The 13859-nt window shown below is 42.8% G+C and overlaps 1 protein-coding gene across 4 annotated transcripts in view; it reads right to left on the reverse strand.

Moving 5' to 3' along the window:
- Positions 1–13859, reverse strand: part of LARS2 (leucyl-tRNA synthetase 2, mitochondrial) — a 166330-nt gene that overhangs the window by 66380 nt on the left and 86091 nt on the right. For all 4 annotated transcript variants that reach the window (XM_070577158.1, XM_008538140.2, XM_008538142.2 and 1 more), the window contains exons 8-9: positions 4011–4118; positions 1280–1439 (exon numbers count right to left, since the gene is read on the reverse strand). In XM_070577158.1, coding sequence (XP_070433259.1) covers positions 1280–1439; positions 4011–4118 — 268 coding nt within the window. The remainder of the gene's footprint in view (positions 1–1279; positions 1440–4010; positions 4119–13859) is intronic.

Here is a 13859-nt window from a genome sequence, read left to right on the forward strand (position 1 = left end):
ATGCTGTAAGTAAACAACTAGAAGTCTTAAGTAGAGGTAAGTTGGGATGATGTTATCTATCTTTCCAATCTTATATCTAGAAATCTTTCATTCTGATTATTTTAAGAATAGCAATTTTTCAAAAATGTTACATCACCATCCAAAACATTTTTGTTAGTCAAATAATTCAAAGAGACCCTAATAATTCAGACTGTGTGCTTTGGGTTGAAGTTTATAGGCTATGAAAAGAGAATGGGGATGAGATTTTTATAGAAATGTTTACATTTCTCTGAGACCTACTTCTAATCGATAGGGGACTTCCTTTCGCCTGCCCAGGAGCCATATCCTCTTCTTCTAGCAGGAGCTGCTGAGTTTGTTTTGGAGAGCTACCCCTTCCTCACTGGTTACAGTCTTGGTGGTCTATCAGGGAAGGTGCCTAGCCTTCCCTTGGCCAAGAAAAAGGTCAGGGGCCGCAGTTATGTCGGTCAGATACCTTTCCCTGCCACAGGAATCTCAAACCAAGTGCTCTGAGCACTGAGGGTGAGGTGAGGGTAGATTTGCTGTCAGTGGCACTCAAGAGACTGCCTGTTAGTTCCTGCGGCCAAAACCTCTATGGCTGCCTGGTCCAAGTCCTCTACCAGACTGGTTCTTCAGCTGTTCTTAAAGTCAGAATGCTTCCCACAGCCTTCCAACACGTCCCCCTTTTCCTCCGGGTTAGCCAGAGATGGATTCTGTTGCTTGCAACCACAGAATCCTGACTAATGCACAGGTACTCCCCAAATCCCCATGACCAGTAACAGTCGCTATGCCAATTCCAGGTCAGCTTGATCCATCCATTCAAGACCCGTATTGAGCAGGACTCTGTTCATTTGCTCAGATTACTGTGTGAATTCTTTAAAAATAATAAAATTTAAGTTGTCGAAAATGTTTCCTCCAGTTCTCACAGGCTTCCTTCCCATCCCTGTCAGCATAGTTTTATTTGATGATGGAATTATAAATTAAGCAGAAGATTCTACTCCTATTAGAAAAGAACTTCAAATACAGAATATATTTAAAGGAAAAGAGTTGAGCTTTCAGTCAGAAACTCAAGAAGCAGATAAAGTAGTAACTCAAAGTGAAACCAGGGGTAACAACATTTTCAAAACTCTTTTTAATCCTCATGTTAAAAAAAAAAAAAGTCAGGCCAAGGTGAAGAACAAATCGCATGAGATGACATACATGAAAGGAACACAAACTCTGTGAAGTGCTGTCCAGACTTGAGGCATAATCCTCCTGTCTTAGCCTTCACTTGCCAGCTCACCTCTGCCGGGGACAAGTGCCTTCCGAAAGGCATCCTTCAGAGAGCTGTGCCCGTGGAGGAGTCGGTGGCTGGGAGAGATGGCGACATGGGAAGTGCCGTAAATGGCCTCTGGGGTGGCTGTGTAGGCGGTCAGCTTTTCCCCCGTGACTTGCCCATCAACCTGGCAGGGGGAAAGCAGGGTCATTTCATCTCTCAGTTGTCCCTCTGGGCTGTTGTGCTCCCAGCCATACTCCCTTCTTCCTCCTCTCCTCAATCCCAAACAGTGGGGACAGCTTCTGACCACAGCCCCAGGGACGTCCCGGCAGGGGCAGAGAAGGACGGGAGAAGAGGACTGGAGTTCCTCTTTGGGAAGCCCTCCCTAGGGCCCAGGGCAGGCATGCTTGGTGGCCCGAATCAAAGGTGGTCAAAGCATGATCAGAAAGATGCCTTCCCTGTTTTCCTGGCTCTTTTGTTCACATATCAAAAACAACTGTCAACGTTATAGTGTTTCTGTCCTGAGAAAAGGCCTATACTTTCCTTAAGGATTTAAGGGATAGTAGAAAACAATGGCATCTTGTGGCTGGCCCCGTGGCCTAGTGGTTAAGTTTGGTGTGCTCTGCTGCGGCAGCCCGGGTGTAGTTCCCGGGCATGGACCTACACCACTTGTTGGCGACTCATATCTAAAAAAATAGAAGATTGGCACAGATGTTAGCTCAGGGTGAATCTTCCTCAGGAAAAAAAAATGGCATCCACTTTTCCAACCAGAAAAACAGTCATTGAGGCTAATACCATTTTGAAGAGGAAAGAAAGGACAGCCTGGGCTGAGCTCACGATTGAGTATTCCTAGGGCTGGTTAAAAGCCTTTCAAGGAAGAGACGTATATTAGCCATCAACTGAGTGCCAATTATGTGACAGACACAGAGGACACAGAGAAGACAGATGCCCCCTTCTTCACACATTCATCAAACGCATTCAGAGGGCCAATGATGTGTGAGGTACTCAGGGCCGAGAGCTAAAAAACAGTCCACACTATGGCCTGAGTGACAATCAGGTGTCACCTATGGAGCCAGACTTGGGGCCACAGAGCACAGCCACACGGCCCTGCACCTACAGGACTGAGAGCATTCCTTCCCCTGGGACATCTCACTCTCAGGCGGGTCCAGGAATGAAGATAAAAACACTTTCATAATAAAATCTTGGGCAAGGGAGAGAACGTAGAAGACACTCCAGGTACAGCAGCCGAGTGACTCAGAGAACCACATCCTTCACCCTGGTTGAGAAGCAAAAGGCCTTCGACATGGGGACCAGACGCAGTCTAATGCACGGGACCCCAAAAGAGATGGCCTGGAGAGTCTGAACAAAAGGCACAGCTGGACTGAATTTCAGAAATCTCACCACCTCCTCGGAAAATTGGGAGGAGGAAAGCTCAGTTTGGGATCTGTTTTCCAAGGTTCTCAAAGTGCATACTCCCTTATGGGGGTCTTCCCCCGTGTGCAGTTGGGGTGCTTCCCACGTGTGCAGTTGGGGTGCTTCCCACGTCTGCAGTTGGGGGGCTTCCCACGTGTGCAGTTGGGGTGCTTCCCACGTGTGCAGTTGGGGTGCTTCCCACGTGTGCAGTTGGGGGGCTTCCCACGTCTGCAGTTGGGGGGCTTCCCATGTCTTCAGTTGGGGGGCTTCCCACGTGTGCAGTTGGGGGGCTTCCCACATGTGCAGTTGTGGGGCTTCCCACGTCTGCAGTTGGGGTGAGGTGGATCACTTTTGTGAGGAGATGGCACAGGGAATCGTGAGCTCAGTGACAAGTGGCAGGTGCTCAGTAGACACCAGATATGGCTGTCAGTAGGAAAAGGTCTAGAAAGGTAGGTCAACTTTGTCTCTTGGCTGCTGTTTCCTCCTCCTAAAGGTTACGACTGAGATTAAGGTGAGGGAAGGATTTGGAGCTACATGAATAGGGTGCAGAAGTCTTGATTAGAGAAGGAGAAATCAGAAGGATAATAAAGAAGACCCAGGTAGGCAATCACAATAGAACAACTGTCTAGTCGGTAGAGACAAAGAGTTGAGTTTGAGGGGCAACTTCTAGAGCAGGTGGGTCTGCAGTAGCGACCTTTCAGCAGTTTCTGCAGCAGGTCACCTCTTTTGAACCCTGGGTCAGCACACAGTCCTCCACAGCGTTACGTCTGCCTTGTTCTGAAACGGTGTCACAGTTAGCCTCGGCTCCAGTGGCTTTTAACCTGATTTGTGACATGAACCCCCTGAGAACACAACGAGAGTTATGGACCCACTGCTTGGGAAAATGCTCACACAAACACTCTGCCCAGAACTTCAAGGAGTTCGTGGACCCCCAGAAGATCGTCTTTATCTGCGCTGTCCAATATGGTAGCCAGCAGCAATGGAGCACTTGAAATGTGGCTAGGGTGTGCCGAAACCACAAAATATAACAGATTTCAAAGACTTCATACTAAAACAAGAATGTAAACTATTACCTAAATACTTTTTATTGATCGCATCTTAAAATGCTAATATTTTGGATAGGATGGATTAAATAAAACGTTATTAAAATTAATTTCACCTGTTTCTTTGCACTTTTAAAAAATGTGGCTACTAGAAAATTTGAAATTACGTATGTAACTCACAATATCTTTCTACTGGACAGCATTGTTGTAGAGTCCCAAGTTGCTGGTCTATTCAAGGAGTTCTAAAAATGCAGAAGGGGCTTTGTGAGCATTAATTGCTAGAGATGTCATTGCTCCATCACCTTTAATGTGAAGTCCAGATGGCAGCCCACACAGTCCCCGATCCAGTGGGCCTGCATGCCTTTTATTCCATACCATTCCGGAAGGTCTGCCAACGCATCCTGCATGGCCTGTAGGAACAAAAGGAGAACGGAGAGGTAGATGCACGAAGCTTATTTAAGAGAAAGCAGACAGTTGGGGCTTGCTAAGGTAGGACAAGTGGCGACACTGAAGGAGGCTCAGAATTCAGCCGTCTTCTCGTTCACTTGCCAATCAGAGGAGCACAGCAAATGTCAGACACAGATGCACTACTGTCACATTGCTTTGTGTAAACATCTGCTATTAGAAGCGCACAGTTATTTTCCTTGTTATTTGTCTACTTTTAATCCTAAATTCCTATAGAAGGGAAGCTTTTCAATAAATTATTCTCTTTGGTCTCAAGCACATGCCAGCCCTTATCACTTGAGGATGAGACACATTCCTTCAACAGATGGATTTAAAAGTAAATCATATATTTGTAATGTGGAGGTTCCAATGTTAAATTACTAATTGTATTATGGCTAATTCAGGCAACAGAATGATGCTCTATTTGTCTGGTGTTTCGTAACTCATAAAGTGCTCTCCTCACACACTCTGGTAAGGTGGCTCACTGTCAGATCAGTGAACTCATGTTGAGAGAGGTTATCGCTCTCTCATGCAAGGCTGCAAGAACGGACAAGCCAGGACCAGACCCCAGACTTACTAACAGAATTCTCTCCCCTACAGTGCAGAGATTCTTACTCTACTGTGTGACAAACAACACAGAGCATCTTCCATACCTGTCATCTAGCTAGCTGTCCATTCTCATCTATCTAGGAGAGTCTGGAAGCTTTTGAGATTCAGAAATTTCTTCTGAGGCAGAAATTGTGGATAATGGACACCATCAAGCTGACCAGCAATGTGTTCGTTCATTTGTTTATTCCACCAGAATGTATTAATCACCCACTCCTGCACACCAGGACGTCACCCAGGCACTAGGGGCCTGGGCATCCCCAAAGCAGGATGTACCCGAGGCCCTAACATGAAGGTTAAACAATGCACGAATGAAGTCTGCTGCTATTAGTCGTTAACTGATCAAAATTCAATGTCAAATGCAATTAGCATCAAAGGAGCTGGGACACGGTTTGTGGAGATGAGTCAAGGGAAAAGGTTAATAGTGGGAAGGTAGGGAAGAAGAGGAACAGAGTGGAAAATAGGGCGAGATACAGAAGAGGCGGTGGGTGGACCACAGCCAAGGAGAAGGAAAGTCACAGAGGGCAGGTGAGTGAGGAAAGAGAAGCTCCGAAAAGAAAAGCAAGCCAGGAAAAAGCAGCAGAATTTGAGAGCAGAAGTAGGGCAGAGAGGTAACGGAGAGATGGGGGCCAGTGAGGATAGGAAAACTGACAGAGGAGAAAATTGTATCGTGTGTGGTGTCCAAGCGCCACAGTGGCTGCCGACAGTCAGGTGCAATGAACTGCCGCAGCAATGCAAGGCACGGGGCTACCGCCTGGTCAATAACAGGGTGAGCCTTCCCAACGCAGGGCTGTCGATCTTGAGCAATGAGCAAAGGAATGAGGGGCCAGCGCTACGCTTACATTAAAACAGAATCAGACGTGTGTGCACACTGGAAGAAGGGAGCACTGGAAAGCCTTGGTGGGGGTTTCAAGTTGTCCCTTTAACAGAGCATCACACTAAGGCTTAACAAAGGTAGGTCCTCTCCCTTTCTGCTACCAGCGAACCTGGCGACAGGACACTCAGCACAATCCTCAACGCAGAGACCCGACGACCCTGCTGGCGTTCATAGGTCATGGTCAACAAAGTGATCCTAGGGTTCTCCCATTTCTGGACTGTTACTCAAGAAAGAGTATGAGGAAATGTAAACAAATAGAAACTTTAGGTATTTTAAAGTCTACCTGGTCACTTGAAAAGGAGATCCATGAAAACCAAATAGCTGGTAAAGAAGATTCAAAAAAATTTAAGTTTTGATAATTCAACATGATTTTTGCTTAAAACACTTTATGATGTTGATGAAACGATATTCTGCTGGGTGTGCTTGCCAAACCTCCCAGGGTAGGATCAAGGGAATCTAGGATTGCAGTTTTAAGTAAAATAAGAAGCAGATCAACATGTGCTAATGCCACACATATGTTCCAGTTTCTTGTGACTGTGACAAGGCTTTCCATAGGAAATATAAATACTTTATGGTTACAGATACAGTTGCCCAACAGGACCATTATGTGTCTGTATTTGCCTGGGTGAAAAACGACTTTTGAAAAGGTGATTGTTCATTAAGCTTCAACTAAAGCAGCTTGCTGTCAGTTTCTCAAAAATACCAAGCCTGCCTCATGGCCTTGGCACGTGCTATGGTCTTGCCTGGGAACACCATTTCCTCAGCTTCTCTATGGCAGCTGCTGAATCTCAGCCTAAATGTCACCACCTGAGAGGCCTGCCCTTGCCCCCTGGTCTACAGCAGGGGCTCCTGTCATTCTCCTCTTTGCTCTTCACCCTATCCAGAATTGTTCATCTCCTCTTAGATCTGCTTGCTTGCTTGTTTATGGTCTGGCTCATCCTCTGAGAGCAAGGATCAGGCTCAGTTTCTTTCACCACTCAGCACTTACAGTTACTCAGCACTTATAGTTCCTGATATATAGTAGCCACTTTGAATACATAAAAAAAAATGAATAAATGAGAACCGGGCCTCTTGCCAAGGTAACATAGAGAACAACCCTTTTCCCACCTCTTCTTCCCTGCTGGTAATGAAGAGGAAGCCCGCCTCTAAAATCTGGAACAGTCAAGGCTCTGGTTTCAGTAGACCTGTCCCAGGGGTCACACTGCTGACTGTGGACAGGTGGCCTCGTCCTCCCAGAGCAGACATCCAGCAGTGGGCCCCTTGACAGTCTTTCAGTTTCACTGGTGTCCCTTTCTTTCCTTCCCTCAAGGGATCTCAAGATGGCTCAATCCCATGATTGTAAGTCTGCAAGCTTTCTACTTTAAGAGAAAGTTACAAAAGGCAAAAAAAAAAAGGTGATACCAGATTTACTTTTAAATGTGACTTCTGAGGGGTTTACAAATCACTCATGGTGGTGACTGTAGTCAGTATGAGATCTTGACTCATCAAAGAAAAGTTAAATTATATTCCAGATGTAGTTTACATGTATGTAGTTGGATACTAATTCTTTGGAAACTAACCACATACATAAAGGGTACAGATGAAACTCAGCTAACTAGAATACTAACTTGATCGAAAGAGCCTGTTCCCAACTCATTCAGATAAACAACAGTTTCTGCACACTTTCCCTTCCTGGCTGACATAAATGCAACATGAATTTGCCGAGCTATATATGCACGTAACAGTTTAAGAATGCTGGAAAACAAATACTAGAAACACGAAGAAGTTTCTGTTACTGTCAACACAGACTTGAAAAGTTGAACAACTAATTTTAGCATGACTCAGAGGTTAATGGGAGTTCTTGGATTTGAGCTTTAGTATACTCTCTTAAAGATGCATAAGAGAGAAAAATGACTCAGATGGTAAGAATTGCAATGTACATACTTCATTTAAAATAAGGATTTCCTAGAAGTAAGTTTTTTCAAAGAAATCAGCCGCTTGGAAATTGGAAAATGGGGGGTGGGATCTTAATTATGAATGAATCATGTGCCAAAGTTTCCATTTACCTGTCAACTTCAATTACAAAATGGCCACAAAATTTGTACAAAATTACAAAATGAGCTCCTACATAGGAGACATTGTGTTTGGTGTAATAAAAGGCGCCAGGAAATCCAGAGGACACAGGAACATGGTGGACTGTCCTATGAGGGTTCAGTCAGCAAAACCCAGGAAACTCCATGGGTCAAACAGCCCAGGTATTTCAACAGGTAAATTGTAAGAAAAAGAAAGGGATGAAGAGGGAAATCTGTAGGTTAAGACACTTAAAAGCCATTATCAAATTAAAAAAAGCGAGGGTAAGGATAAACCACTGTGTCTAGGGAGGCATGTTTAGGTGATAAAACTATAGACAAATGTAAGGAAGTAATTACTCTAAAAATCAGGAGAGTGGCTACTTTGGGGGCAAGGGAGGCAGTTTATTATGGGAAGGGGCATATGGAAGGCTCTGGAGTGCTGGCAAAATTCAATATCTTAACCTATAAGAGCAACTGCTTTAAAAGAATTCAACAACCTATATATTTGTTTTATATGGTTACCTGCATTTAATTTTACAATAAAAATGTAAAAACAAAACAAAAACTTACTGCTAAGTTTGGTATTGTATAGGTCACAACTCTTAATCCCACAATGCTCCCAGAGAGGATGGCATAGGCAAAGGCTGGCCTGTGATCTCTCAGACTCAACTGCAAACTCTCTGGTTTTTCTTTATAGCCCACCAGGCCTGGAGCCTAGAATTGTGCCTTATACTGGGCAAATGCTCATTAAATCCCATTTACTTCCCTCTGCTCAGGGAAGAGAACCATAGAGCAGTACCGCAGAGCCAGAGACCCAGCGTCTAGGAAGGGAGGGCACACCTACTGTAGAACACTTCCTGCATGCCAGGCACTGTTATGGATGCTGCCTCCTTTAATCTTCACAACAGCACAAGTCAAGTAGTAGCATCTCCACCTTGCAGATGAGGAAACAAGTCTAAGAAGTTTTCCCTAAGTCACCCCACAACTATGGGGTGGAACTGAGAAAGCACTTGACGCAAGGTGTTATCTGACTCCTCAGTTCACATTCATTTCTATACGCTACTATGCAATTACTACTTTGCAACAGTAGTTAAATTCAGCTTTTCCAAATCCATAGCTCAGATAGTTTTAGCTTATTATTCTCTAACTTAGAAGAGGCACTTATTAGAGATCTGCTTGCTTCTATTATCTTATTTATATTTTTAATTTATTCTTGGAAGGAGGACTCTGCTTATAGAATCACAGGGCTGAGGTTGTCATCAAAATTCCCTTTCTTTATAGATGAGGACACAGAGGCCGTGAGAGGTTTAGCCATCTGCCCAACACCACTTAGCTAACTGGAGCCAGGCCCCAAACTCACGTCTCTTAGTTCATTACTTAGCCTTCATTTAACTACAATGCATCTTCCTGATAACTTTTCTCCCCAATGGCATAGTCAGCTTCTATTGTATAGGCTGCTCAGCACCTGAAGTCTCTTCTTTCTTGGGGGGAATTGCACCACCAACTATGGAAGCTTGAAAGGAGATACTTTCCCCATCTGACTCTCTTCCCCTGTAGAAGCTAAACTGCGTAACCAATCATAGGCTCAGTGCAGTCTTGGAACACTGAGGGGTGACCCAGGGGCACAGGGTCAACTGGTTTAAATGCCATACCAGAATGAGAGGCTGGAGACGCTGGTACCAATGGAAGCAAATGGCTTACCCAGACCATTCCTAGGGCAAGATCTTAGCAGCGTCCTTGTTCTCCCGATTCCTGCCTAAGCCTGGGTCTCTAGCCTTCCCCTCCAACTCTGAGTAACCTGATCTTCTGATCAATTCCTTTTTGGCTTAAGTTAACCAGAGTAACTTTATGTTGTTTGCAACCAAGTTTCCTAACTAATATCAATAGACTAAAAAAGTTTAAACATCCTGATGTATATCTATATTAGCTGAAACTGTACTCTCATGATATCATTGTAGCCAAAGTGCAAAATCTTGACTATATTAATATGTTAATAAACTATGAATATTCTGATAAAATTATGCATTATAGAAAGCTTTTCAATTTATGGAGCAACTTAGGGGGTCTTAATGCCAAAAAACATGTAAATAGTGTATTATAAACTTTGAAAATGACCCACAGCTCTTCCTCTCCAATGATCAATAAGATTCCATCTAACTCCCAGGCAAACTTCCATGTGGTCTCATGGGATCTGATGTCTTTTCCATCAGATAAAACCCACAGTACATGATGTGAAGATGAGGTCCATCTCTCACTCTACCCTTCCCTGCCACAGAAAATTCGGAGTTGACAGCATCCAATTCTGACAGCAGGTTACATCCCCCCCTTCCCTTGCGTTACTGAGCTGCTAGTATAAAGCCCTCTGGTGGTGTTTTTCTTCTAGGTTGAATTGTCAACGCTGGAGTACTTCTTGTGGAGGTACTTTGCTTAAAATATTCAGATCTCAGTGAGGATAAAAGATTCAAATAGAATGAAATGTGAATGTTTTGATATGTTAATTATGGGGGGGGGGAACCAGCTTGCTTAAAACCTTACCAATCTATGGATATTTTTAAAAACCAAAAGAAATTTAAAAACCAAACCAAATGAAATCAACATCTTGAGAACAACCCAGCAAGCCCTCTTTAGACCATGCTGTAAAATGGACTCATTATCCATGGCTGATTTCTGATGACCAGGCTCTAGAGAGCACCTGCCCGACAGCTGCAACAGCCTCTCCCGCATCCCTGGGCTGGCCCAGCATGTCTCCACCAGGACAGGAACGACGCGGTGAGTATTTACAGTGCAACAGTCCTTCCATCCAAAGAGGTGTTTCTATTGTTTGTTTGGGGTTTTGCTGAGATTATATCCTTCCTCCTTTTTCTGGTGCTGCAATTACAGTGATAGAGGACAGTATTCATCTCACGTCCTTACATTTGGTAAACAGTTGGCAGTGCCTCCCTTCCCCACCCTGGCAAACCTCAATTTACAGGAATCTTACAGGTTCACAGAATCCTAAAACCTGAGGAAATAGTAGGTTTTGAGACTCTTTTAAAGTGCTAACAAAACCCCCTTTCAAATGAAATCTGAGGGAACCCAATACACAAGAGCTGAAAGCTAAATTATTCTAGGAGATGTCCTGCTTTCTCTTCTTAGCCCTCTCCATCAACTCCCAACACTTGGGCACAATTTGGAAACCATTAATTTATTCAACTTCCCCCATTTAATAAATGAAAAAACGGCTAACTCAACAAGTCAACAGCAGATCCCAAATAATGAATTATCCAGATCTTCTAATTGTTCTGGGACCACTGTGTTTAGTTTTCAGGTATCTTTATGTAAATTAAACAAAAGACAAATTCTTCCATATGCAAAACCTAGAAATTAATAATGTGAATGGGCTTCTCATTCAATTTTTACAAATAATTACTGTATTTAATATTCATCTGAAGTCAAATTGTAAAGTTTCCCTGTGGTTATTATTTAGCATATATAGAACTACTGTGGTTTATGAAAGGACCTTGTAATCATTTTGGGTAGGACAGATCTGAAAAGACAGTCACTGTTGCTTTATAGGTACTCCATCTGAATGAAGATGCTTTAAGAAGTTGAAACAGAACTGTACATCAATGAGTCTGAACATGAGTCGGTGTTTAAGAACATGAGCCATTAGGAGATGGGCTGAAGCAAACAGCCAGTCAAAAAGGCTTTAGTAATACAAAATGTAATCAGGAATAAGAAAGAGAAAGATTAAAACTAAAAAGCTGGGGATAAAAAGGATTTGATATAACATGGCTAATCTGACTCTCTCTTCAAAGAAGCAGAAATAATGCCAGGAATAAATCGAAACTTCCCAAGAGAGGACAGTACGTGAGCTAAAGCATTAAGAACAGGTGCAAGAGGACCACAAATAAGGATTCTAGAAGTGGTTTTAGAAACATGATACATTTTAGAAGACTTTGGTAAAAAAAACTTTAGGCAAACTGAGAAATACCGACCTTTTAAAACAAGTGGATTTATTAGCTACTAAAGGAAGAGTTGAGAAACCTTGAGAGCTGGACATAGATTTGAGACAGAATGGAAGAGACAAGATTTAATGAGATTTAATTAAAATGGACACTTTTTAAAAGCTTAACACTTAACCTACTTCTGAATAAGTATGATTTGATTAGCAATTATTTTGAATTATAATTTGTATATATTTTTTCTAAAACTTATTCTTGTTGCCAAGATTTTTTAATTCTTTTTGTGTTTGGAATCATTTCAACGCAATCGCTCCAAAGACACAGCATATATTTGAGTTGTAAAAAAGGAAAATCAATCCTGACAGCATAAGATGTTTAAAAAATCTAGATGTCCCCTCTAGAATACTCTAGAGGAATAAACTCTCTCACACACTAGTCTCCCACTCCTGCTTTGACTCTGGCATGAAGTTATGCATGAAGATTTATACATTTAAAAAGCTCATTTGGCATGATGTTTACCTCCCTCTGACAGACCCTCTCTTCTGAAATGTGATGTGTATTTCTAGCAAAATCCACTTGTTGTGCCATCTCAATGCAAAACATTTATTTACAAATACGGTTGTGCTATCCAAGAGTTTTGATTCTTGTGAAGGTGCTGTTAACTCAGACAGGAAATAATCAGGTTTGAGCAAGGCATCGTGCTAAGGGTGTATGACTTGCCAGCAAGGTGTGGATTCACGGGACTGCAGGGGCAAAAGGAAAAGAGGCACCAAGCAGCCCATGCACCAAACAGCCCACACATACATCAGATGCACATCTCAGAGCCATGTGAAAGAGAAGGACAAACCAAGTGCTATTAAATAGCTCCCAAACAGCTGGAAAAAACGGAGTGTTTCCGAGTACAAGCTTCAGGGACGGCCCCAGTGCATGCTTTGTGGGAGAGGATGTGATGAAGGGAAGCAGGATGCTGTGGTAGCAGCCAATTTGGCTGATCTCTTCTTATTCATATCCATATATTAACTCAGGCCACAAGTACCAGTCTTTTCTTCCTCTTCTGACCCAGGTAATCCACTCTTTCAGAAGCAGAATGGTTCTAATTCTACTAATCCAAGAGATGGTGACTACAGTTTCTGAAATGTCACCACCACGCTCCTAAGAATGCAGATACCAGAGGACAAACTCTCCAAAGGACAGAGCCACCTGTCTGATGAGATGGGTTCTGATTCCCAGAGCCCACCCTCGTGACCTCAGTGCCCCTAGGTCAACAGGACAAAAGAGAGGCCATAACTGCTCCCCACAGGAGGGGAAAGAGTAATTAAATGGCTACATCTTGGGTACTCAGCCCAATCTGCAGCACTGGGCCGGCCTTGCCTGAAAAGGAGGTTTTGTTCCAGGAAAGAAGAGTCTTGGCAGCAAGACTTCAAGCTTTTATTGGTCTAATCAAGAAAAACAAAATGGGGACAGCAGTCCCAGGGGACGTTCTGCTCAATTACCTTCGAGTTGGAAGGCTGCCTATAAATTAAAAACTTGCAAGAACATAAGACTATCCCTTTCCAAGACACTCAGGTCTAAAGAAGATGTGTAAATAAATGCTGACATAACCCTGCTGTCAGGCTGTTCTATGATAATCAAAATGATAATTATCATTATGGAAAATTTGGAAAAGAGAGAAAAGGATGAAGAAAAATAACAATTACCCACAATCAATTTAAGCACTGAAGGAGATCACTATTAATATTTTGTTCTATATCCTTCCATCCTACTTACATCTCATCTTCCATTGATTCTAAGATGCACATTTCCCCACAAACTCTGAAACCAAGACATGTCTTACAATCAATGGTATCTTTGATTGACAGCATTTTTCTTTCTTAGTGGAGCATGAAATTTAAAATATCATGTGTAAGAACTGATAAAATATAGTATGAGTGTGCGTACTTGTGTACACTTTTTTTTTTTACACAGTTAAGATCATGCTGTTCATATACTCTTTTTAAAATACTAGAGTTTGCATTTTACCAGAGTTCACAACTTATATAGCTCTAGGAGGGATCAAATCTCTATTTTAAGCAAATCTGACCCTCAGAATTAGCCATGCTGGAACAGTAAGCAAAATATATAAAGAAATGAGAAGATACTGTGGAAAATTCTCCCTTTCCATAAGAGGATCCTTTTTTTGAAAAACAACAAAACAATGTAACGGGCTATGTCTGTATCTGTTAATGACGG

The sequence above is a fragment of the Equus przewalskii genome, chromosome 15 (genome assembly GCF_037783145.1).
Source record: "Equus przewalskii isolate Varuska chromosome 15, EquPr2, whole genome shotgun sequence".
Taxonomy (NCBI): domain Eukaryota; kingdom Metazoa; phylum Chordata; class Mammalia; order Perissodactyla; family Equidae; genus Equus; species Equus przewalskii.